The following is a 26,820-nucleotide window of genomic DNA, read 5'->3' as shown; positions in this document are numbered from 1 at the left end:
CTCTTTTTCGACCCTTAGAGACTATCTTTAAGATTTCACTGTAGGGATTTTTTTTCAAACTTAACTTTTTTTTCCTCCAAAAGAAATGGTGTTTTCTCCACCATTTCTGTACTTCCTGTACATCAAAATTTATTTATTTTTGATTTTTTTTCACTGTTTAAGGAATTTTATTAAAGCAAGAATTATATAATCCAAATTATGTTTCCTCGCACAGTTATCAATTCTGTTACTTAGAACTGACATCCTGAGCTATTCCACAGTAAAGAATTACAAAATTAAAGAAAGCAATGCTTTAAATTTTTGTACTTTGCTGAAAATTCTTTTTCCCAGGGTCTATAAAACATTAATTTGTTTTTATATTTTACTATTTTTTGTAGGTTTTTTTTTTTTTTTAAATCAAGTAATTTAGGACTAGCACTGTTTGCTAGACCTGGCATTTGCTCGGTACATAAGGTTCAAAGTTTCCTTTCCTTTTTAAATTTATTTTATATTTTGCAATTTTTTTCATAATATTTAAGTTTTTCGATGTTTAGATATTTTTCTTCGATGAAGCACGAGTTTCTTTTCATGGTCCCTGATCAATTTTTTAAACAGTTGGAACACCAGTGGCACTGTTGACTGCTTTCTGGTGTACATCAAAATTTAATATTTCCCTTTGGGAAATATTAAAGGGGACTCACCCGTCCCCTTTTTGTTGATGATTTTAGAATTGTTTTAACCATTTTCTGCCATTTTTAAAGTACTTTGTGGTCTCATTACTATAACGATCGAATTCTGTGATCTATATTCTGTTTGTTGCCATTTTCCTGTTGCAAGAGTCACCTGACAACCTTTTGAGTCTGAGCTTTGTAAAGCGTTCAGAACTGCAGTTCTTTTCAAATTATGTTGGCATCTGTGTGAGTCCTGAAGGACTACAGACTTGCAGGTCCTCATGTTCTCCAGGCTCAGGAGACGTTGCAGGTGAGTGGGAAGTGGAAAGCTTCAGGTAAACCTTCATTTGCTTCGTGCGTGCCATGTGCTGTCTCGTGCGTGGTAGCTTAGTTTCTGCCAGCGGGACTCCGGAAGGATGTGCGGTGTGGTCTTCTGGCCACAGGAGTTTGGTTGCCTTCATCATGGTGCTAGCTAGCAGCCGGCGGTCAGGGGAACAAAGAGAGTCCCATCGCCTTGTCATTTGCCTGACAGTGGCAAGGACTGCAGTCTTCTCTTTCCTACAACAGTACTGAGATGTTTCATCCTTCTTTTTCACAAAAGGAAGACAGAAGGCTAGTGCTCTACTCCTTGAACCCCGTTGCCTACTTCTGGGTTTTTGCTTCTTAATTGGAGATGAGTCTCATGGACTTTTCTGCCAGGGCTGGCTTTGAACTGCAATCCTCAGATCTTGGCCTCCTAAGCAGCTAGGATTACACGAGTTTGAGCCACCAGCTTCTGGCTGGACCATCAGGTTAAACATTAAAAAAAATAGTTAATTGTAATTTATTTCAGTTGTTTAATCATCAATTAATTTTAATTATTTTTAAGGAAGTGAGTGCTTATATAGGGAAGAAATAATCTAATTTTGAAGAATTTTCAACAACAGGAATTTTTGTAACTCAGAATTGAAATATATATTAAGGAAAAAAAAAACCAAACATGTTCTTCTGCACTTAGTATAATTGGGTACACAGAAAACTTTCTAGTTATATTTTAGCCTTCCCTTCTAGACTACCTAATAATCATCTCCAGTGTCTGGGTAGTGAATTTATTATGGTCTTTGCTCTGAATTTGTTATGTTGTAAATCCGCCTTTGGTGATTGGAAACCCAGAGCGGGGGTTGAAAAGTTTTTTTGTTTTTTTTGTTTTTTTGTTTTCTTCTCTGCTACTGTCAGATAAGGCATATGAAAATCTGTTTTCCTCTGCAGTCAAAGGAACAATAGACACATTTATAAAATATGGTCTTTGTGTAGGTTGCTAGGTTACTCCATTATGCGTCTTTTTCTTTACAACATGCAAGCCTTTAAAATGAAAGTGCACTGAGAGAGACATAAGAAATACTCAGAGGAAAGCGGCAGCGTGAGGAAGCGGAGGGTTGATGCTATCATTATGGTGATGGACACAGTAATAAATATATTCGATTACAAGAAGAGAAAAGATAGTTGAACGCTAGCCAAGAAGGGAGTCTGGATAGCTACAAACTAGCGTGTAGTGAAGCCCTTTCCGTCGTAACGTAATTGTAATTCACCTTCTGTACGGCCTTTTTAGTGTCCAGCTAGAAATTTTCTTCTGTGGGATCTCGTATTTTCCTCAAATGACAGAATGATGTGAAGTTTGTTTGTGTTGCGTATTTAGACTTATTTCGTCACCTAGCTTTTCAGCAGCTGTCATGTATTTCTCTTTAATTACTGGCGTGTCGTCGATATCTGGTGACACTTGTGGATTCCCGCCCGGGCGCCCCACGCCCCCGCCAGGCTCCGTGGCCGCCCTTGCCCGTGTCCTGCAGGACGCGCCGACTGTGCCTCGAGCGGCTGGCTGCCTCTCTCCCTGCCCGGGCCCCTCGGGCCTGGCTGCCTCCCCCCACCAGACCGCTGTGCGAGCGGCCCCGGCGCTCTCCCAGCTCCCCCCGGCCCCCTTTCCAGAGCCCACCCTGGGCACACAGTTTGCCTCCAGCTCCCTGTCACTGTCTTCCCGGGGCTGCGGCTGACCCCGGGCAGCGCGCACGCGCCTCCTCCCTGGGAGGGCTGGACAAGGCTCCGCAGGGGGCCGGGGGCTCACGCCTGTCACCCCAGCTACTCAGGAGGCCGAGATCGGAGGGCCACGGTTCAAAGCCAGCCCAGGCCGGAAGAGTCCAAGAGACTCACCTCTAACCAGCAAAAAGCCCCAAGGGGAGCTTTGGTTCAAGTAGTAGAGTGCCTGCTTTGAGCAAAAAACAACCATAGGGACATCACTCCGGTCCCGGCAAGCCCCAGTACTGGCACAAACAACAAAACAAACAACCACAAAACTGTGATTGGAAATAAACAAAATGTAACTTTAAAAAAAACTGACCAGCCTTCCTGCAGAAGGGCTTTCCAGCAGAATTTGGAAGGTAAACAGTCTGGACATAGCAGGATTTAGAACAATGGAAGGAGCTTGAATGCAGGCAGACCTATTAAATAAGAAGTGTGGAGGAGTCAGGCAAACCTTTCAACACGTGGTTGTAGCGGCAATGCTGTAGTTTCTGGTGGGTGAGTGAGAGGTGTCTCGAAATTGCTAAGCATTAAGAATCTCTGCACCCCGTTCCTATCTTGCTAATTTGGGGGGGCTATTTAGTAACTAAGCTCATTAATGACCCAAAGTGAAACAGAACATAAGTACAAGCTGAAATCGGTTAACACTTTGTTCATGTATGCACTTCGCAGATATTTACATATCAGAAAGCTCTCTATGATTCCTGCAGTGGTTTGCATACCTACAATGAGATACCATTAAGAGTTTTTGTTTTTGATACTTGGGGGCAGAAAGGAAATCCATATTTTTTTTTAATTTGGAACTCAAGGTTTCTATTTCCTTGCACATTAAGAATTAAATATCTAGAAGCAACTACATTATTCAGTTAAGCATAAAAAAGCTAGAAGTAGTCACGTGAAAGAGCTCTAGACTTGAGCATAAAACCTCCCCGCGGGGGCGCCCCCCCCCCCCGCCCCGTGATGTACCCGTTGAAATGTTTGTTTCTTTCAAGAAACTCCAGGAACATGGAGGAAGCGTTTGCTGTTTAGCTGCTGACAGTCCTTTGCTCTCTGTATACCCGTTTTTCTTCTGCCTGGACTTCAAGCACATCACCCACTCAAACTAACTGAACTGTTGCGAGATGACTGATTTCACTTGGTTTTGAAACCGGAGTACAATGACTGGTTTCACCATTTTGGCTGAATCTTGTTGCAGTAATACAGTCAGCAAATCTATTGTTTGTTTTGCAGAAAGAAAGACGTACATTTCAGTCTTGAAACTAGATCATGTTGTTATCATCACAGAAAAGGAAGCGTTTTTTTTTTTTTTTCCCCCTCCAGAATACTAGCCCTTGTAGCTTGTCTGTATTGATAGAGGAGGGCAGTTGCCATAGTGATCCAAGGTCTCTGGAGGGAAATTGACCATGGACTTCGGTAGAGCCCCTCTGGAAAAGGACTTCCTTCCATGCAAAATTATCTGAAATAATGAAATAAAAATTTTGTTTCTACAGCCTTAAGTTTGTTTTCTACTCTTACAGATTGCAAAAACAAAAGCAAAGTCTTTATAATAATGGCAGTTTTGTGATTTTCTTTAGGAATGATGTTAACTATATTATGGTAATTTTCCCCTAAATATGTTCTCCAACACACATTCATATGAGCTATTGAGCCAACTGGACAAGATTTAAGATGTTGCTCAGAGCATTTGTCAATACTGGGAAAATTTCAGAACTTCAGTAAACTTCAAGAAAACTTTTTTTATTTTGGTACTGGCCCTGGGGCTTGAACTCAGGGCCTAGGTGCTGTTTTCACGCAAGGCTATCACTACCTCGTCAGCCACACATCCACTCCTGCAATTTTGGTGATTAATTGAAATTTAAGAATCTCACAGATTTTGCTTCCTGGGCTGGCTTTGAACTCAAATCCTCAGATCTCAGCCTTGTGAGTAGCTAAGATTACAGGCGTGAGCCACTAGCACCCGGCTAGTATAAATTTTTAAATAGAGGGAACTCAGGGCATATAAAAGCCTACCCCAGCTGTGTTGGATGAAACAAAGAACTTCATACCCATCTCTGTCTCTGTCTCTATATACCTCATGTCACAGTAATTTGAGCTTGCTGTCAGTGGTCCCAAGCCTGAACTTGCTCGAGGCACAGACTGATGTGTGAACAGTGCATTTGCTGGGCCAAGACGTACATTAGCTCTGCAGCTGTGTGTAACGGTTATCAGTTTGGCGCGCACTCTGGTTGTTTTGGAGGGAGAAGAGGCGCTCCAGATCCCCTTTGGCAGCGCTGCCGTAACTGAAGTACCTACTGCTGAAGTGAATCATATGAATTTAATTAGATTTGCTACATAATTAGCATTGGAGGAAACCTGAGGAAAATCCTTGTGGCTTGGTGATTTGTTAGGTCAAATGTACGCATGCTTGTTGAGGAGGGGGCTGGGCATTGAAAATGATGCAATTTGAATGTATCATAAATCCTGATGCATTCTTACACATGCATGTGTACATGCCCCAGTACTGGGGTTTGAACTCAGGCCCTAGGCACTGTCCATGAACATTTTTTGCTCAAGGTTGATGCTCTACTACTTGAGCCATAGCTCCATTTCTGGCTTTATGGTGGTTAATCAAAGATGAGAGTCTTACAGGCTTTCCTGCCGGGCTGACCCGGAACTACCATCTTCCGGTTGCAGCCTCCTGTGCTGTTAGCATTACGGGCAGTCCACTTTGGTACATGTATACTTGGTTAGTAAACTTTTCGTAAGTTCTACTTTCCCAGGGCAGATTGAAGTGCTTGTCCCAGACACCTGGCACTCATTTGCTTCCATGCGTGGGGATTGAGCCTTCCGTGTGTGGCCCGCGCACTTGATGACAATTCTACCTCCGAGGACAGGGCACCGCTCCTTAATAAACACCCCAGTGCGCAACCACGAATTGAAACCTGTGTCAGACCCACAGAGTGAGGCCCAGCGCTGTCGCTTTATTAACATTCTAAGTTAAGATTTAATTGCAATGGCTTTCTTTGTTGCCATTTGAATTGCAAAATAGGGAATTTAATTTTACTCTTGAGATATTGATTTAATTAAAAAATGTTTGTTCTATAGTATTAGAGTACTACAAAATGAGTTATCTTTAAAATTATTTATTAAATGTTACTGTGAGGTGTGTATTAAATTTAATATTCCAGTTGAAGTTAGACTAGGTGTAAGATTTCAAAATTATGGTTACTTAAGCTACTTCTCTAGTCTATCAGAAAGCTGTTGTATTTTTTATCAATATGCCTAGTTGCATACAGTTATGTAGATTCATCACAGGTGAAGAAATATGTAAATGAGGAAGTTTAATATCTTAATGAAGCACTTCACTGTTTGTCATCACGTCTGTAATCCCAGCTACTCAGGAAGCTGAGATACGAGGACTGCGGTTCAAAGCCAGCCTGGGCAAAATAGGGCTACGGGACTCTTCTTTCCAACTCACCACTCCTAAGCGGGATGTGGATGCTCAAATGGTAGAGCACGTGGCTTGAGCAAAAAGCTCAGGGATGGCACCCAGACCCTGAGTACCCAGTACTCAGCCCCAGTACCGGGACACCCACACGTGCACATATGCACACACATGCGCGCGCACACACACAATATTAATAGTTGAAAAGCTTCCACTTACAGCTCACTGTAATGATGTTGAACATCTAGGTTTTTCTGAATTCAAAATCAGCTTTTGAATTCGCGTGGCCTCATAAGACCTCCACTTAAGTGAGCTGCTGAGAATCAACGGAAAGCAACTTTCCATGTGAGGCGCCTCATCCCGGAATGTTGCTCTCCCCCTTCTGTAAGTGCACACTTAATGCACTGTGATTCTGAGGAAAGAGACCCGTCCATTCCCCATTGCCCGAATCCTCTTCCCCACCCGAGGCACCGAAGTCCCAGCCTTTTCATAAACCTTTAGAGATCTTGACTGGATTTGAGATCAGCAGGATGGTGGTACCAGTTTCTTTTCAGCAGATACAGCTGTTGCACTGACTTCTGTACAGCAGAGTCCCCAACACTTTAAGTCTAAATAAAGACAAAGACCTGTGTACGGCATGTACCTGTGGCCCTGACCACCTCAGCCGGCCCAGCGTCCCTCGGCCGCCTCGCCAGGTGTGATTCCTCAGTTACCCCCGCCATGCAGAGGTGTGGAAAGGATTAAATGAGATGACATAACAGTCCTGTGCACTTGTTATTAAATTCTGTCATCTGGTTACTCTTTAGTCTTGTTTTCAGTTCTTTGTATCTGTGCGAATACTTCTTTTCAACCCAGATGCCTTTGGATCACTCTGTCTCTGAATAACTCTTTTCTGTGCGGTTTCCCAGGCTAGCAGGTGTGGATGATACCCTGGTTTACTTGAGTGTCGCAGTGGTTGCTTGCATGCGTGAATTTTCTTTGACATATGACAAATAGATAAATGACTACAATTTTCATGCTTGTGCTGTGAGACTCACAAGGACCTGGCTGCATTTGTGTGCTTCAGATCAAGTAAGTCCACAAAATAATTCTAAGTAAATAAATGCTCTGGTCCATCTAAGTAAACTATGTGATTATTACCTTTTTATGTGAGCTATAAATTTAGCTCATCTAAATTTCTTCATTAGCAGTGCCTCTAGGCATTTCTAATTTTAGTCAAAGTATCCAGAACCAGCTCCCAGACACTAAGCAGCCCTTTGTCAAGAGTCTGTGTTTTACCACATTTATTAGACATTGTGTACACTGAAACAGCAAAACAAACTGAAAAGATTTACGGAGCCGAGTTCATCTTGTCCACACACCACGCAGCGTCTTCCCAGGAAGAATTTAAAAAGGAGGCTTCTGAAATATTTCCTGATGCTTGGAATTCCAGCCTGAACATGTATATATACACAAATCCATGAAACTTTCAAACCCAAAGCCTCCTTCTGAAGAAGTACCAACCTTGTTAAAGGCAAAAATCATAGGTTATATATAAAGATAGTAAAGAAGAAAATATATGGGACTCCCCCAAGCCCCACCCCAGCCAAGGCCTTTGAAAAAAATCTTTAAATAATTGTAAATAGTGAGAACTTTTACAAGCCTTCCTTACTTAGATCAGATATTTCTACCACAGACTTGTTTGCTTTATTAATTTGTTCAGTTATTAAACTTCAAAGATAAATTTACCAATGGTATTCAATTAACAATTAGTATTGGGGGGGGGGTCAAAGTTTTGACCACATTTACATAACAATTCATGATAACACCTAACATTTATTTTTGCTCTATTCTGTTAGTGAAATTGCAGTCCTTAGTGATCAGAATTAAGCTCATGAAAACGACCTTGATTAATTCATTCAGCAAAAGCAAACTTGAAAGGTCAGGGCTGTGAACTCAGAACACCAGCATACTCCTTGTCATTCTATAGAAGAAAATGGACCTCCCCCGCCCCCCTTTGTATGTTTAGCAAGCTCTTTCAACATTCCTTTAAACATAAACGGCAGTGCAAAAATGTCACATGTTTAAACTGAAGAAAAAACAGTTATAAAAAAACCACATCGTATCAAAAGTATGATTTCTCAACTAGCTTAGCCACCTTAAAAAGTGTTTAATTGCTTTGTTTTCTCTCATACTTGGTCCAGAGTTAGACATCCCTCTCTCGTAGCAGCAGTTTCGGTTTGTAATTGGGCTTGAGACTAAAAGGCAGGTGGGCCAGGTAGGGCCGTTCCAGAGCCTCCTAGCAATCCTCCTCACATTGGCTCAGCCCTGCACACGTCTGAAAACTGGATTTCCTGGCAGGAGACGAAGGAGTCCTCAGGTCGCCCTGGGCAGGAGCGATCGCTGCCTTCAGAGCACCGTTTGGTGGTGCGACATGAAAAAACCTTGTGTAAAGACAAGCAGAAAAGCAGTTTTCTTGGTAGGATGGTCCCCAGTCACTTATCAGGAGTATTTTGAGAGCGCTGCTGCCCAGGAAACCAGAAACCCTACCTTAGAGAGGGGGTTTGCTCCCGAGGCGCGGGGCTGCCCGGCCTCCGCGTCCCGAGGCAGCTCCCCTGTCCAGCCCTCGCCTTCGCTTCCCCTAGAGGAAGCGTTTCAGCTATAAAACTCCAGAAGCCTCTGCGTCTCTGGAAACTTGAGAGCATTGCCTTCTTTACGGCCTCGTAGCCCCAGACGGTTTTAAACTGTGAACACTTAAGCCCTGGGCATCTCAGGAATGGAAAGCCTGTGCTTGCTTTCACCGTTCGCAGCCCCCAGACATCTTAGAGGCCGGTGGGAGTAAATGCGCGCGGTGTGCTGCAGCAAGCGGTAATGAGATGCGTCTTCAGTGGCGGCCGCTGCTTCTGTTCTTCGGGTCGAAGCCCTGGGCTCAGGACGGTATGGGGGGGGGAAATGGAAAAGCAGCCGCGAACCTTCACAGATTTAACCTGAGAAACCAAAATGGTTTCGAAGCATTGCTTGACTTTACCTGGGTGATTGCTAACTTAAGATTTAGGAAAATGGAAGGGAGTGAAATATTTTAAAATATTTAAGTATAGTCCCTGGGAAACATATAGTTTTTTTTTAAAGCAAGTTTAAATAAAATTCCAAATGACAGGAGTAAGTTTCACTTCGCTTTTCCTTATTTTTAAAGTGGCGAAATTTGGCAAACTAGTTTTGAGACACAATCTCTGTAACTGTTAACGGTGACCTCTAGATTAATAAGTGAAGTATTGATTTAATGTTAGATTTCTACTTAAAAATTTCTGCTACTCTAGTTTCAACAGGCAATGTATCTGTCAATTCATAGACAGTTTTATGTGAACACATACACCAGGTCTGAGCAGATTGTGAAGCCAGTTTATGCGTATTTAGACTGTGTCCAGGGAACTCGTTTAGGGCAGAAATAATGTTTTTTTTTCAAACTTCAGAAAAGAAGTTTTTATTTTAAAAATGGAAACTGAATTTAAATGAAAAATCCTAATTTCTGATTCAGTTCCATTCCCTAGCTAGCCGAAAGAAACCTTAGCAAAGAATCATATGAACTCACCAGTAATTTGCATTTAAAGAGAGAGAAATGGAAGTTGGAAAAGTCAGCAGACACGGAAGTATTTTGGTGAAGTGAAGTAACAGAGATGACACGTTTTCATATAGTCAAGATTATAATTTTACACCTAGAAGCTTGGCCTAAATAGCTTGGCTTTTACAGTAATGTTTTATACAAGTCTGGCTAACATCGTATCATCCATATATTGTTTTGTTTAGTTATTGGCCCAATAGTGTTTGGGTTATTTTTCTTTCATGGTAGTGCTGATACCGGGTTTGAACTCAGAGCCTTGAGGGTCTCCCTTGGCTTTTTCATTCAAAGCTGGTCCTTTGCCACCTGCCTCCACCTCTACCTCCTCAACTGTGATTAAAAAATACCAGACCTTATATCAAAAAGCATCTGTGGTTTGCTTTTCATATGTATTATGTTAGAAAATAAAACCCAAATAACTTTTATCATCGAGGGGACTTATCCTATTGGTTTGACAGCATGTTATTGATTCTAGATTCTCTCTTTTTGAAACGTTAATTTTATAATTAAATGAATAGGTGCGTATATGTGGAGATCGGGACACACGCACATGTCTAAGCCCATTAACTGAAGCGAACATAGTATTGCATGCTGGTGACATTGTATTTATAAAATTGAGTAATGAAATGAGTTAGGAGCTGTGTACCTTCTGCCTCTTCAGGCCTGTGGCTGACTCACTCACTGAGAAAGCGTGATTCAAGACATGAGAGTTGCTTTTTTTTTTTCTTTTTTCATCTGCTGAAATCTGTGTTTTAACTATGGGCAAGTTTTCATGGCAGATTTAAAACAAATATTCTGTGATAATATTTGGAAGCCGAGTGAAAGCGAACCTTATTACATAATGGGGACTAAATATCTGTCTCTAAGTTAATTGCCTTTAACGCCATCAAAGTTATGTCATTTTGGAATACTAGCCTAGGTCTTCCTATATTTTTAAAAAGTTACCTCTTTAGCAACTAGAAGTAAAATCTCTGTAGTTTTATTTATTTAATAATTGACAAAGTCTACGGGATGATAGGATTTAGGTTTAAGGCTAGCATATTTACACATCATGTACCTCATATTTATTTTCTTCCAGGGTGGGGAGGGGGACACTAATTCTATGCCTGTACAGTGGTTACTATATGACGTAATTTACTCCTTCCCATGAAAGAAAATATACTCTCATCAATTAAATTATTACAGTAGTACCATGATTACTTGTCATCAAAGCTAGCCCTTTTTATTTGCAGTATAATCTAAAAATTAATTCTGTGAGTTTTTACTTTGAAATGAACTTGTGGAGGGGTGTTTCTCCTTGTAGAAACACAAAATCTTGAGGCTCACATAACACTACAGGCGGCATAGGCCTATGTTGACTTGTGTTTGGAAGTTTCCTACCTTTTCTGACTATTTCCATTAATTGCTTAAAAAATAGCTAATAATTTTGTTCAGGAAAAAGAAAGGAATTTTATCAGCCTGTGTCATTTATAAGAAAGGAGAGATGTCTAGGCTAGGAAAGATCTGTAATTTTTTGCTCTCATTTTGAACTTTTCCTTACGGCTTTTCCAATTCAAGATGGTCTGTAGTCTTGCTCAATGGGCAGTAGCCAACTTTCTGTCATTAGAAGAACAAAATAAAAACTGTTCCAAAATGGTTCTTAGAAAGAAATATGAGCCTGGAATTACATTGAAACTAAAAAATAAACAAAAAGGAAACAACTGCTTTAAGAATATAGCATGGTAGTGTGCGGTCTTTATTCTTGACTCTACTTTTCAAAGTTTGTGTATCTGACTGTATCCTTTAAGCTACTGGATTCTTGTAACTTTTTGGTAGCTGCCATGTGAGTTATATGTAGTATCATGGCATGGGAAGTATGTGCTGTGTGTGTGTGTGTGTGTGTGTGTGTGTGTGTGTGTGTGTGTGTAGTGGGGAATATTTTAACTATTTTTAAAGTTCCTGATTTTGCCTTGATCTATCTATCTATCTATCTATCTATCTATCTATCTATCTATCTATCTATCTATCTATATTTTTTTGTCCTGCAGGAACGAGCAATTAGTGCCCAAGTTCCCCTGTTTCCACTAGGGGGCAGCACTGGACTCTTGTGGTCTAAGAGACTCTTGTGGTCTTTCTTCTGTCTTTCCAGTCAGTGGTTCATCTTCTTTTAATACTATTTAAAAAAAAAAACACACATTTTAAGGCTTAATAAATGTTCAGTAGGTTCAGGTACTGTCTTATAAGGGATATTACTTCTCAGACTTGACTGTTTTGCTTCCTGAATCTTGTCTTCAATGACGACATTCATGCTCCATCATTTCAAATGCCCTGTGTTGTATTATAAGTAGGGGATTCCTTTAACTTGGAAAATCTCTAGCTGAAGGAAAAACCCTAGTGGCTACTACCTACTATGACATGTCAGGAACAAAACCATGCTTTTTACATGGTACCAAAATTTAAAGCAGCAAAAACCAGTAACAGAATTTTAAAGTCTCTTCCTTCCTCCCTCCCTCCCTCCCTCCCTCCCTCCCTCCCTCCCTCCCTCCCTCCCTCCCTCCCTTCCTTCCTTCCTCCCTCCCCTCCTCGCTTCCTCCCTCCCTTCCTCATTTCCTTCCCTCCCATTCCCCCCATCTTCTCTTGCTTTCTTTTCTTCCTTTCACTGTTGTAAATAGAGGAGAGAGCTTTTTAGAGGTTAACTCATAGTAGAACAAAAATTTCCTTCATATAGAATTCCACATTCTATGCTATGCCAATTACATTGTCCATTGTTGTCGTAAAAACAAATTTGCTCAGGGTGGCTGAAGGCCCCGTGTGGAATGTCTGAGACAGTGATTCCCTCTGGGGTAGAACTCCTGTGACATGGAGACAGGTAAATTAATGGTGGATGGGTGGACTCGATGTTTCAGTATCAGGAATGACTTTAGGAATTGCGAGGCATGGGGGGATTTTGTGTGTTGACTACATTCACAGTACATCAACCACATAGTATTGTTTTAGCCTGCTCTCTCTTATTATAGTACAGAGGACAGGGCAGTTTGTAAAGAAGGGATGTTTATTTGGCCCCTGGTTCTGGTGGCTGGGTTGTCCAGTTTCTTTGGGGCACCCTTTTGGCCTTCGGTGAAGGCTCTTGGCTCACATCTTGACACTGAGCAAAGTCATTTCTTCTAATAAAGCCAACACTGCCACTACGGGAGACAGGGCTTTAGCCCTCGGCTGCTCCCGGAAGTGCATCTTCTGGATACACCCACATAGGAATGAGGGAGCTAAATTTCCAGCATAGGAGCACTGGGGTGTACATTCAAGTTATTACAGTTATAAAAATGTAAGAATAAAAGCAATATACTTGCTTTTTAATCTCAATAATATTTTATTTCTCCTAAATACTAATGGATCAAATTCTCTTAATTTGTACTTATTCTTTCTTACCTGTTTTTTTTTTTTTTTAAAGAGAAAACCTGAAGACTCTTTGTGCTGTCTACTTTTGGCCACATTTTGTTTTCAAAACCCAAAGCAAAACATAAATTTGTATTTTTCATGGAAAATAGGCAGATGAAGATAATTTATCTTGCCTGTGTCCATGATTACAATGATTTGGAATTAGTTCACATTGCTTGCTTCCTTTTCTGGCTGTCATGCGCATGGCCATCCAGATGGCTAATATATAAACAGTTTGAATTATGTTTACATAAATCATTTAGTATAGCTCCTAGTACTCAGGGCCAGCTGGGTTTTGCTTTGTATGTTCCCTTCTTAGTTTGCTGTTAGTGTGTATGCACACACGCGCACATGCAGAGACACTGGGGCTTGAACTTAGGGCCTCTCACTCTTGCCTGGTTTTTTTTTCTCCCCACTCGAGACTGGCCCTCTCCCACTTGAGCCACACCTCCGCCGCTTGAGGCTTTCTGCTAACTAATCTGAGGTGACACCGCCTCAGGGCCCTCTCTGCCCGGGCTGGCCTTCGCTGCAGAGCCTCACCTCTGAGCCTCCTGAATAGCCAGGATTGCAGGTGGGAGCACCACGGCCCGGCTTTGTGACCAGCCTCTTTCCCTGCCAGCCCCTCTGACCCAGGGGCCCAGCCGCCCACCTAACTGTTGTCCTGTTTAGGAAAACACAAGTCCCCGCGTCCCATGGAGGTGTGTTCAGAAGGCAGTTCAGGTGTCACGTCTGGGATCTCACACGGAGTTTTTGGAAGGAACATCTGGTTTCCTTTCGGAACCTGATCAGGTGAAAGCACGGGTCACACCACAAAGTACCGTAGGGCGTCATTACTCCCCCGTGGGTTCGGGGGTTTGCTTTGGATTGTTCTCACCACCTCCTGGCTGGAACTGTGAACCCCAGGTCCCTGGAGGAGTGATGGTGTCCACTCCTGCGTGGCTTCTGCTCTGTCTGCTCGGAGCTCCTCCCCACGTTCCACCGTCAGTGAGCGGAGCCCGTCCCCGCACGGGCCTGGGAGAGAACGGCCGAGCCCCGCTCGTTCCCCACGCCGCGCGCGTCCCCCCAAACCCTCGCTCGATTCCTGGGCACTTACCATTTCTGAACCAAGAAAATCATCACACAGAATTTTTAAAACACGAGTGTCCTTGGACGACCGGAGAAGCACATGACTGTGATTAATCTGGATTGTGTACAAGTGCAGTCACACTGTCATGTGGTTTTACAGGAGAGAGCAGTATTTTGGGGAAGGATTAAATTTGGGCCCGAATGTGTAAATCTTGCGATGAGATTCAAGTATTTTTCTGTGTGTGTGTGTTTGTGTGCACGCCGCACACATGCATGTGTGTGTGTGTGTGTGTGTGTGTATGCAGCTTCCACATGGAAAAACCAAGTCTGAACAAGGGTGCCCAGTTTTGATGGTTGCTCAAAGAAAATCACATACAGTACCACTGCATGGAAACAAATGCAGCGAGAAGGAACTTTGCAACTGCTTAGTTTTTCCAGTTGATTTAGAACAAGTGTTAACTGAAGTCCAAGGAAGAAATAACTAAAGGTTCTTTTAATGTGCTTTCGCGAGCAAAGACTTCGAATCTCAAACTGTTTCAACTAGTCAAGGTAATCCTTATAAAATTGAAAAACCCATTCATGGTCTCCTGCGGTGTATTTTTGAATTTTCTTTTATGATTTTTCAGTATATTTTATATGTTTCTAAGAATACTTTACAGTCATTTAATTCTACATCTTTTACAATAGTTGTTTCTGAAGTAAGGAAACCCGACTCATCAAATCACAGACTTAGGCAACATAAAGTAGAACTTCACAGACGGAAATGATTCTTTAGCCGAGCGCTGGTGACTGACGCCTATAATCCTGGCTACATTAGAGACTGGGATCTGAGGATTGTGGTTCAAGCCAGCCCAGGGGAGATACATCGGAGAGACTCTGATCTTCAATTAGCCAAAAATAAGCCATAAGTGGAGGTGTGACTCATGTGGCAAAAATGCCAGCCTTGAGCAAGAAAACTAAGCAAGAATGAAAGGCCTTGTGTTCAAGCCCTGGGGCACGCGCGCGCGCACACACACACACACACAAATCAGGTTTTCACTGCTCTCTTTTATTTCATTTCTATTTGATTTTTCCTGTCTCATAAAACCTGAACTAAAGCTGTCCTGGGGAAGGGGGGCCACATTCACGAAGGGTCAGGAGCAGTGTCGGCCTCAGAAACTCAGCCCAGCGGCGTTAGTCATCGTGCTAATGCAGCGAATGCAACGCAGACGACAGACTGTTTAATGGTAGGCCCGCTTTCCAAGTTACCGGTTTGCAAGAATAGTGTTTTAAAACAGGTGGAAAATTAAAAGTGTTTAGGGAACTATTTGCCTTTGAGTTTTCTGTATTTTGCAGTGTTCATAGATGAACAGAGCAATCAATATTCAGGGACAATGGGAAAAACAGCCTGTATCAGTTTAAGAAATAAATCTGCTTAATCCCAAATTGACCATTTCAGGCGCTTTAAAATTATATGTTACAGTGAGCAAACAGTCCACCCAGTGTCGTCTCGAGTTAGCCTGGGAGTTGTGGGATGGCCTAGGGGACTCTTGAAGTTGTATGCATTCAAACTTCTGGTGGTGTTTGTGGAGATGTTGGTGGCTGGGCAGTACGGCTCTTACTTGGTGGTGGACGATGTGCGGCCCAGCAGGTCGTGGGTGAAGGGGGGAGGGGCCTGGCCATGCCCACCTTGTGTCCTTGGGCGCTGGCTGGTCTTGTGTGCATTGGAAATACTTGTCAGTGGGGAAGAAATCACACCGGGAATAGAGATTGAGTGTGAGGTTTCAGGATTCCTTCAGGTAAAATGTCTGCTCAAGTGATTTAAGAAATAGTACAAGGTGCAAGAACACTTAAGTCTCCTCAAACAAGGCAGTGTGGTAATATGTAAATTAAAACCCAGGCTTTTATTTCAAGTAATAAACACAAATTTAATACATTCCCTTAAGTAGTTTAGGTACATCTCTCCTGATCAGTTGAGCAATCACTAGATATTTTTAAATATCTATTTTTAATCATAGCAACTCAGGAGGCTGAGCTCTGAGGATCATGGTTCGAAGCCAGCCCATGCAGGAAAGTCCGTGAGACTCTCATCTTCAGTTAACTAGCAGAAAGCCAGAAGTGAAGCTGTGGCTCAAGTGGTAGAGTGCCAGCCTTGAGCAAGAGAGCTAATGGACAGTGCCCAGGCCCTGAGTTCAAGCCACAGAACATGCATACATACACAGAATAAATAATTTTTGAGGATACCTGTATGTGTATTTAAAGATATGCATTCTTTAAATTTTTGTTTTGCAAAATAATATGTTTTGCTTGCACACCTGGGTCTCCCCTCTCTTGGGAGAGTTTGCTGTCACTAACTCTTCTTTCTTTCCTTTCACTTTTAAATAAGTTTACTCTGTTTACCTTAAAAATAAATAAAACTATGTATTTAAAGATATATATATATATCTTTAAATTTAAAAATATGTCATTAAAGTTTTCAAACTTTTTAGTTTTCATATTTTTAAAAATTTTTTTTGCCAGTCCTGGAACTTGAACTCAGGGCCTGAGCACTGTCCCTGGCTTCTTTTGCTCAAGGCTAGCACTCTACTGCTTGAGCCACAGCACCACTTCTGGCTTTTTCTATATACGTGGTGCTGAGGAATCGAACCCAGGGCTTCATGTATGCGAGGCAAGCACTCCACCACTAGGCCACATTCCCAGCCTCATGTTTTTTTTGTTGTTGTTGTTTTGTTTTTTGCTTGCTATTTGGAACGAGCAGCGTTAGGGGCTTTTCTGCCTTGGCTGGCTTTGAGCCACAGTCCTTAGGTCTCAGCCTCCTTCGTAGCTAGACCGTAGGCATAAGCCCCCAGGGCCTTCCAGGGCCTTCCTCTCCTCGTGTTTTACCCGAGTATTGTAAGTTGCGCTGTTTGGTTTCTCTTAATAATAATATAAAAAGTGCATGTTAAGTTTGCCTGTCTCGTTCTTCTCTTCAGGAAGAGTGTTTCTTGAACTTAGAGGCCCCCATATCCAGAGTGTGTGGCTACGACACTCCGTTCCCTCACATTTTTGAGCCGTTTTACATCCCTGACAAATGGAAGTGCTACGATGCCCTGCGGAGGATGATCAACTACTGAGCACACAGGTAGGCGTGCGTGAGCGCGTGCCCCACGCGCCGTGCACTCTTCCTGGAGGCAAGCCTCCTCGAGCACACGGACCCGGAGTGGAACATGCGGTGCGTGTGTGCGACGCGCTCGTTCCGGTGCGAGCCCACCACGCAGCCCTGCTGCTCCGTGAAGAGCTGCCCAGCACACCCACTGAAGTCCCTTCCAGCACGGAGCACATGGCTGAGCAGATGAGAACCCGGACGCGGAAGCGCGTCCTGACGGCTGGGGGGGAGGCCCACTTTCCAGGGAGTGTTCATGAGCACTGAGTCCTCCGAGTTCACACCGGCGGGGGGGGGGGGGGGGGGGGGGGGGGCGGGGAGGGCTGGGGCGGATGGCGGGTCCCGCGGGGCTCCAATCAAGATGCACCATATACAAAAATGGGCATGTTACATTGAAACCCCCTTGCACAGCTATTTGGAGGTAATGAAAAATCAAAATAGGGGCTGGGACTACGGCCTAGTGGCGAGAGTGCTTGCCTTGCATGCACGAAGCCCTGGGTTTGATTCCTCAGCACCACATAGACAGAAAAAGCCAGAAGTGGTGCTGTGGCTCAAGTGGCAGAGTGCTAGCCTTGAGCAAAAGGTGTTGAGACCTTGAGTCCCAAGCCCCAGCACTAGCAAAATAATAAAATAAATAAAACGATCCTTTAAGCACTATTAGCTTAGGCTACAACTTCGTATGTTATGATCCATAGTATTCTGAAATTTACCTTTATAGTGTCTGATAAATAGATTGGTTGAGCAGAAACTTTTAAGAGAAACTTGAAACAACTCAAAGCAAACCAGAAAACAAATAACCGCACCCAGCATACCTACCATTCCTAGAACAGTTTTGCCAAATGTTTTTTTTTCTTGTTTGTTTGTGACAGTCTCATTAGAAAGCCCAGCCCTTGACCTTGTAATCTTCCTGCCTCAGTTTCTTTCTTTCTTTTTTTTTTGCCAGTCCTGGGCCTTGAACTCAGGGCCTGAGCACTGTCCCTGGCTTCTCTTTGCTCAAGGCTAGCACTCTGCCACTTGAGCCACAGCGCCACTTCTGGCATTTTCTGTGTATGTGGTGGTGAAGCTTCATGCATGCTAGGCAAGCACTCTACCGCTAGGCCACATTTCCAGCCCCCCTGCCTCAGTTTCCTGAGGACTAGGAATACAGGCATGTGCCACAGTGCTGGCTTATTGATTTTTTAGTATGAGCTACAAATGATATTTATTCATATTGATTTTTAAATCATACCTACCAAACTCTTTATTAGGGATGTTCTAACAAAAATTCCATTAGGAATTATTTGGTTTTCCGGGTCTTAAGACAGAAGTTGTTTGTCACCGTCACTCGGATTTTGAAGTTTTCAAAATGAGTGGGTAGAATTTGATGCTTTTATTTGAACATCTAAACTGTCAAAAATAATAGCAATAAAATTGGAAGCACTGCAAGCTTTCAAAATAACACATCCTGTGTGTTTTCAGTTTGTGCGCACGGAGAAAACAAGGTCTGCTTGTACATGACCAGGTCCTTTGGTTTCGGTGCTTGTGTCCTGGGGGTACCGTTAGAGGTCTAAGTTAATGTTGTAGGTTAGCTCTGTCAGTCCTTGTACCCCAGAGTGTCCTGTGACAGGCAGGCCTGTCCTTGTCTGATGTCCTCAGAAAGCCTGGGAGAACAGCTAGCTAGCTTCTACAGCAAGTCACACTTCGAGCAGACTGGTGGTCTGTACTTTTGCACTCATGGTGTTCTGCCCCAGTGGTATGCATGCGGAGAGTTTGTGTGAGGTGATGTCTGTGCCCGTTGCACTATTTTTCAAGTAGTGTTTTGATGTTGGGTTTAACTTTGGATTGTCCATTTGCTTTTAGACATAAGGAAGATGCTTAACATCTAAAAACATGAACAGGAAAGCTTTTCTGTGCTGTAAAATTAAATGTTCTTAAAGAACATAGTCATGTTTGCAACAAAGAATGTTTATAATTGTTATGTAATTTCTTTTACAGAAAAACAGGAAGATTCTGACTAGATATGGAAATACTTTTCTGAATTTTTTTTATTTCTTCAGACTCACCTCTTTGAAAATAATTTTTATGAAATGAACTATCATGGATATTGGCTGAAGAGCTAAAAATTATTGTATTAATAGAAATGATGACACAATGATTCCCATTAGGGGTGTTTTTGATTCACTTTTTAAATGTTCTATACAGTACTCTTATAAATTTTGCTCAATCATGTCTATAAATAGGTGCCAGATGATATTCAATAAACCAGAGTCCAATTGTCTTCAGGCTGTGTGTATCCTCTTTGTCCTGTAATAAAAAAGTTTTTTTTTTAAGTAATTGATTGTTAACATATTAATTGAATCTGAATTAAAGTATTAAAGTAAAATAGTTACAAATGCTAATGTTCTAATTTACTTATATTCGGTTTAGTTTTTCATGGCCAAGTTGGTGGTGTGTTGGAAAAACTTAAAGGTGTATGTGTGTGTGTGTGTGTGTGTGTGTGTGTGTGTGCGTGTGCGTGTGTGTGCGTGTGTTGATATGTAATAGGATAAGTTCCCTAGTTAAAAGACTAGACCAGGAGCCAGTGGCTCACGCCTGTAATCCCACCTACTCAGGAGGCTGAGATCTGAGGATAGCAGTTTGAAGCCAGCCCTGGCAGAAAAATCTCCATGATACTCTTATCCCCAATGAACCACTCAAAAACCGGAATTGGGGCTGTGGTGCAAAGTGGTAGAGTGCTAGCCTTGAGTAGAAGCTTGGGGATAGTGCCAAAGCCCTGAGTTCAAGGCCCACAACTGAAGAGGAAGGAAGAAAGAAGAAGAGGAAGAAGAAGAGGAGAAGGAGGAGAGGGAGGAGGAAAGAAGAAGGAAGAGGAAGAAGAAGACAACAACAACAACTAGAATGAGTTAAGAAACAAAATCCAGCTAATTCATCAGGAAGAATCTTCCAGTAAGCTGATCTAGAAAGCTTAAAATTTGAAGATGTGCAAAATCTTAGATGAAAATGAACAAATGTGTCACAATTTGTACTGGACAAAATAGAAAACAAGAGGAAATGTGCATTTAATATCAGTATATTATAGCAAGGGTATGCAGTTAAATCCTTTGTATCCCAAATATATAGCTTTAAAATGTAAGCAATAATTCATAAATTGAGATATGGACAAAACAGGTGTGGGAGGTAACTTAGTACTCTACTTTCAGTTTAGTCATACAAGTGGATCATAATAAAAGATGATAGAATACTTTAACTATGTAAGCAATAGAGTTGAATCAGAAGAAATACGTATTTTAAGCTTTTATGTCTCCACAGAGAATGTAGATGCTTTTAAAGTGCGCACAAGCTCTTAAGACTTGATTAGATCCCAGGGCACGAATTAAAATAACATTGACCTTCCAAAGGAATATTCCTAAGCACCATGTCTTCTGACCACATCACAAAGTCATGGCCAATACTCCAGCATCTTGGAAAGAGAAACCAGATAGAAAATGTAAAAGCAATTACCAAATATTTAAAGTCTAAGATCGCGGAGGTGCGTCAGTCAAGAGCCTGTGCAGGCATAAATTCGTAGACTTTAAGTGTTTTAAAGAAGAAAACTAAAATATTCAAACGTCTAGCGCGCGCGCGCACACACACACACACACACACACACACACACACACACACCACTGCAAGCTGAATGTTCCAAATGCAGAAAAGTTGGGTTTTCCCCCCATGAAAATAATTTTCTTTCATCCCTATTTTATCATGTGCCTCGTGGTTTTATGGAATCATGTTATCTGCATATATACAAAATGACATGTCTACTTCAAGGGAGTGGAAATGACTTTACACATGTGGCCATTGGCCCAGCTCCGCAAGCGGTTCCGCCCTCCTCGTGCTGAACTCATCACACCCCCGTCTCGTGCCTCTGTTCACTGCGGCAGGCCTGCTCTTCCAAAAGTGGGTTCTTATTTACTCGTTAGCAATCAGCCCAGCTCACACAGCTGAACCAAGGAAGTTACTTGTGGGGAAACGTATGTGTCATCAATATCCCTTTTTGCTGAGAATTTCAGCTGGAGTATGAGCAGGACTGTTGTTGAGGAATAATGGTCTTACAGCTCTTATCTGTCCTAATGTAAGCACTGTGGAAACCAGTATGGCGCCCCTCAAACAAGTAAAACTAGACCTGCCTTAGGGCCCTGCCATATTATAATTAGGGTCTGTCCACAGGAGTGTAAATTAATAGAGAAGAAAGGATACCTGCACACCTATGTTTACTGTAGTCCTGTTGGCAAGGGCTAAACAAGGAATCAGCCAGTGCGCTCAACAGATGAACAGATAGACAAGATAGGACACATTTATACCATAGACTATTACTCAGCCTCTCGAAATCATATAGTGTGCAAAATTCTATAATGCAGAATTGATGAACGTTATGTTGAGCAAGATGAACCAAACTCAGGAAGCTAAGTGGCATATGTTTTTACTGACATGTGCAAGTTGGATCTGAATAGCGTGCACTTTCAATGGATATGTACAAGTACACACACACACACACACACACACAAGTCTAACTATGGGACTATTTAGGAGGATGAGGGAAGGGAAAAGGAAATGATGGCTGAATAATTTGAAAGTACATTGCAATCATATGTGAAGAGAGCTTCAAGACAACTGTTGATCAGTAGAGTGGCGGGTGTGAGGGAAGAGAAGGCAACGGAGACAGGTATCCTGAACACAACCTGCATGTCCAGAATGACTTGCTAAAAGGTCTTGGTGCAATGGATACACGTTAAAAAAAACACCAACAAATGGTAGCTGGGTGCTGGTGGCTCACACCTGTAATCCTACCTGCTCAGGAGGCTGAGATCTGAGGATCGGGGCTTGAAGTCAGCCTGGGCAGGAAAGTCTATGAAACTTACCCCCCCCCCCAAGTAATCACCAGAAAACTGGAAATAGGGTTGTGACTCAAGGTGATCCAGTGCTAATCTTGAGCAGAAAAGTTGAAGGACCAGCACCCAGGCTCTGAGTTCAGGCCCCATGACCCAACAAACAAAAATGATAGAATAAGACTGGTGCTTTGGGGAGGGGGATAGAGTCCAGCAGACGATTAATGAGGATGAATGTGGTCTAAGTAGTTGATTTCTGTTTGTGGAGATGGAAGGGGTGAGGGAGAAAAAGAGGTGAGGTAGATTGGGATGTATTTTTGTACATGTGTGGAAATGGCACAACAGAGCTCCTCTCAAATAACTAATGTGGGGAGGCTGGTGGTGTAAACATTCCTTTATTAAGAAAAGGAAAGAAAAGATGTCATAGTGGTAAGAATGCCAGCTTGGAGCAAAAAAAGCTACGAGATAGCTCTCGGGCCCTGAGTTCAGGTACCGGTGCCAGCACAAAAAAATAAATTGAAAAGTAAGGTTGAAGAATACAGGATGGGGTGGAGAAGTGTCAGACTTGAAGCATGTTGTATTGCAGATGTTTGCATTATGGATGCTCGGTCTGCTTATTCCTCAAAGAATTTCAGACAGAGAAGCAGTTCTCCACGGAGCCCCCTGGCCTCTGGTCCCCGGGGGAGGCCACTGTTTCGGAATGTTCCAGGCCTGTTGCTTCAGGTAGATGTCGAAGCACGTGTTTGTTTATGTGGCTGTGTGACAACTTGCGTGTTCAAATGTGTGCTGGTGTGACGGCCGTGTGTTCCTCAGTGTCTGGACGTAGTCAGTGCTCGTTCTGAACCGTTCCTCTGAGGACGGTAGCACCGAGTCGGATTTCGATGCCTTCAGCTTTTCTGTTCTTGTCCCTGGTGAAGAGTTGGCGTCTGCAGCGCCTTCCCAGCCGTCCCGGCCGTGCCGCCCCTCCTTGGCTGGGGGTACAGCCTGCAGGCGGGAGGCGGGGCAGTGTTGACACCTGGCTCCTTGGCCGCAAGTTCTGGTGAAGGGATGGAAACTGACCACAGCGGGCCGTTCTTCAGGGTGTTTTGAGTGATCAGATGGGAATGAACTGTCACCGCGTTCCCCACGGACAAAGGCGACCAGCCAGACCTGCAGCGCGAGACTGCACGGCGGGGGGGGGGGCACAAATCCGTCCCCCCCGGACTCCAGCCTCGAGAACCGTCGCCTCTCAGGCCAGCTCCACTTCCGCCCGGAACCCACCCTCACGCGCGTACACTTCCTTTCCTTCTCTACGGAATTGCCCCAGGAGTTCAGGAAACCACCCCTGGCCTTCCTGTTGGGTTTCTGTTGCCTTCAACTCAAAGCCTTGCAATTCGTCCATTGGGATGCTGGGAATATGTCGTGCATGCACATGTTTCTAATAAAGCGTACTTGAGGGAACTTCCAGCCTTTGGATCTGTTTGTGCACAGGGCATCGCCTTTTTATCTGCGACACAAATTAGCTGCAGATACTGTGCTAATGTGAAGTGTTTTCATCATAAAACAAGTGGATTCTGACCTTTAGCCTGAAAATGGTATGCTGGTCATATTCCTTAGGAAGATGGGTAGTACGCAGTCAGCTGTGTGCTAGAAACCTTGGTTTTTGGAGGATTAGTATGAAGACCTTAGCGTTGTGGTTAAACACAACTACACAGCTGTAAAATAGCCTTCAGGAGTACTGTCTTTCTTCCTCCTTCCCTCCCTCACTCCCCCCTCCCTTCCCTTCTCTCTCTGCCTCCCTCCTTCCCTTCCCTTCCCTTCCCCTTCCCCTTCCCCTTCCCCTTCCCCCTGCCCTCCCTTCCCTTCCCTTCCCTTCTCTCTCTGCCTCCCTCCTTCCCTTCCCTTCCCCTTCCCCTTCCCCTTCCCCCTGCCCTCCCTTCCCTTCCCTTCCCTTCTTCCCTTCCCTTCCCTTCCCTTCCCTTCCCTTCCCTTTCCTTCCCTTCCCTTCCCTTCCCTTCCTTTCCCTTCCCTTCCCTTCCCTTCTCTCCCTTCCCTTTCTTTCTTCTTTCTTTTCTTCCCACCTCTCTTTTCTTTTTATCCCCTCTCCTTCCCTCCTTTCTTCCCTTCCCTTTCTTCCCTTTCCCTCCCTCTCCCTCTCCCCCCATCTGTGCTGGTGGTACTGGGGCTGGAACTCAGAGCCTGTCCTTTAACTTTTTATTTATTTCTTTTCCAAATTTTATATTTATTTATTTATTTTTGAATTTTATTGTTTTTTAAAATTTTTTATTGTCAAACTGATGCACAGAGAGGTTACAGTTTCATACGTTAGGCATTGGGTACATTTCTTGTACTGTTTGTTACCTCCTCCCTCATTCCTCCCTCCCCCTCCCCCTTTCCTTCCCCCCCCCCCCCATGAGTTGTTCAGTTCATTTACACCAAACAGTTTTGCAAGTATTGCTTTTGTAGTCGTTTGTCTTTTTTACCCTGTGTCTCTCGATTTTGGTATTCCCTTTCAGTTTCCTAGTTCTAATACTAGTATAGACGGTTTCCAATGTACTCAGAAAAGATACAGAGATAGTGCAGGTACAGCCACAGGAAGGGTATACAAGAAGATCATCAACAATAGAAGCTACGGTTACACATTCCACGTTGAAAGTAGTTACAACAGTGATATAACAATCGTTTCCATAACATGGAGTTCATTTCACTTAGCATCATCTTATGTGATCATAAGGGTATAACTATTAGGCTCTTGTGATCCTCTGCTGTGACTAGCCTAAACCTGTGCTAATGATTCCCAATAAGGGAGACCCTAGAGTCCATGTTTCTTTGGGTCTGGCTCACTTCACTTAGTATAATTTTTTCCAAGTCCTTCCATTTCCTTATGAATGGGGCAGTGTCATTCTTTCTGATAGAGGCATAAAATGCCATTGTGTATATGCACCACATTGTCCTGATCCATTCGTCTACTGAGGGGCATCTTTTTTAAACTCAAGGCTGGCATTCTACTGCTTGAGTCACAGCCCACCTCTGGCCCATGGGTGGTTAACTGGAGATAAGAGTTGCAGGGACTTTCCTGATCCGTGTGGTTTTGAACTGCAGTCCTCAGATCTCAGCCTCCTTAGGAGTTAGTGTTACAGGTGTGAGCTCCTAGCACTGGGCCATTATTTCCTCTTTTAAATGAAAGTGTCTAAGAAGTCCGAGAGCAGTACACTGTCTATTCATGGCACGAAAACTACCATCCTCCTAGCCTGTCTTTCCTAGCTTAGAAGGATATTAAGACTAGGATTACAAGTAACTCCCCCTGGTTGGTCTCCCTAGTTGGAATCGCTGGCTGGAGTGAGATGGAGCTGAGATTCTCTCTGGCTCTACCCCCGCCTCCCTGAAGTCAGGAGGGCGGCCAGCAGCGGTGGTTCGAGACCTCAGGCTCCTCCCAGCCCGGGAGCCATCTGCAGCCCACGCCCCTGCTTCTCGAAGCCTCTCACGCGTGGATGCTGTTACCGCGGGTTCTCCCTGGGCTTCTGGGTGTGTGTGTGTGTGTGTGTGTGTGTGTGTGTGCGCGTGCATGCGTGCATGCGTGCATGCGTTTGCTTGCGGTGCTCCTGGGGCTTGAACTCAGGGCCTCCGTGATCCCGCCTGGCTGTTCGTCCTCAAGGCTGCGATCTGCCACTTGAGCCCCAGCTCCGGTCGTGGTTGATGGTTTGCACTGTTGGGGGGGGGGGGTTTGGGACCGTGCAGCAGGCGGGGTGGGCGCCGGCACGGCCCAGGGGGAATCGCGTGGGGGACACAGCTGCTAACGCTGCCGCAGCACCCAGAGCCGCAGCTTCGCGGGGCTTTCTGCACGAGAGAGAGAGAGAGAGAGAGACCGTCGAGCGGCTTCTGATCTCCACGCCCGCGCGCCGCCTCCCTCCCTGGAGTCTGCGGGGTCTCCTCGGGGTCTCCTGGGGTCTCCCTCGTGCGGGTCTGCGGGGTCTCCTCGGGGCCGCGTGCGGGCCTGGCTGGTGAGCGGGTGGGAAGAGGGCTGGGTGTCCACGGCAGCACGGTGTCTCCAGCAGCCGCCCACACACTGACAGCTCACTACGCCCCACACACGGAGCTCACTACGCCCCACACACGGAGCTCACTACGCCTCACACACGGAGCTCACTACGCCCCACACACGGAGCTCACTACGCCCCACACACGGAGCTCACTACGCCCCACACACGGAGCTCACTACGCCTCACACACGGAGCTCACTACGCCTCACACACGGAGCTCACTACGCCTCACACACGGAGCTCACTACGCCTCACACACGGAGCTCACTACGCCCCACACACGGAGCTCACTACGCCCCACACACGGAGCTCACTACGCCCCACACACGGAGCTCACTACGCCCCACACACGGAGCTCACTACGCCTCACACACGGAGCTCACTACGCCCCACACACGGAGCTCAGGCCGGGCGAGGCTCTGCTCGCCAGGGCGCAGGGCCGAGCACCCTCCTCCTCTCACATTCTCTGGGCGCCATGTTGCACACAGGAGTCACACGCTGCGGGCTGACGATGGAGCAGGGGAGGGGACAGACCCCCCCAAAGCATGTCCCAACGCCCTGCCGGCCAAGAGCTAGGGCTGCTCCAAGGGGAAAACACATCGTGCCTAGAAAAGTGGTTCTGGAAACTACGCA

At 44.3% G+C, this 26,820-nt stretch overlaps 1 protein-coding gene across 2 annotated transcripts in view; it reads left to right on the top strand.

Annotated features, from left to right (window-relative positions):
• Nucleotides 1-17,300, top strand: part of Bckdhb (branched chain keto acid dehydrogenase E1 subunit beta) — a 157,218-nt gene extending 139,918 nt beyond the window's left edge. For both annotated transcript variants that reach the window (XM_048353645.1, XM_048353644.1), the window contains one exon: nt 17,152-17,300. In XM_048353645.1, coding sequence (XP_048209602.1) covers nt 17,152-17,292 — 141 coding nt within the window. In that variant the 3' untranslated portion in view covers nt 17,293-17,300. The remainder of the gene's footprint in view (nt 1-17,151) is intronic.
• Nucleotides 17,301-26,820: the final 9,520 nt, after the last annotated feature.

This window comes from Perognathus longimembris, chromosome 9 (genome assembly GCF_023159225.1).
Source record: "Perognathus longimembris pacificus isolate PPM17 chromosome 9, ASM2315922v1, whole genome shotgun sequence".
NCBI classification, from domain to species: domain Eukaryota; kingdom Metazoa; phylum Chordata; class Mammalia; order Rodentia; family Heteromyidae; genus Perognathus; species Perognathus longimembris.
The sequence above is the reverse complement of the archived record's forward strand: the minus strand, read 5'-3'. Positions and strand labels throughout refer to the sequence as shown.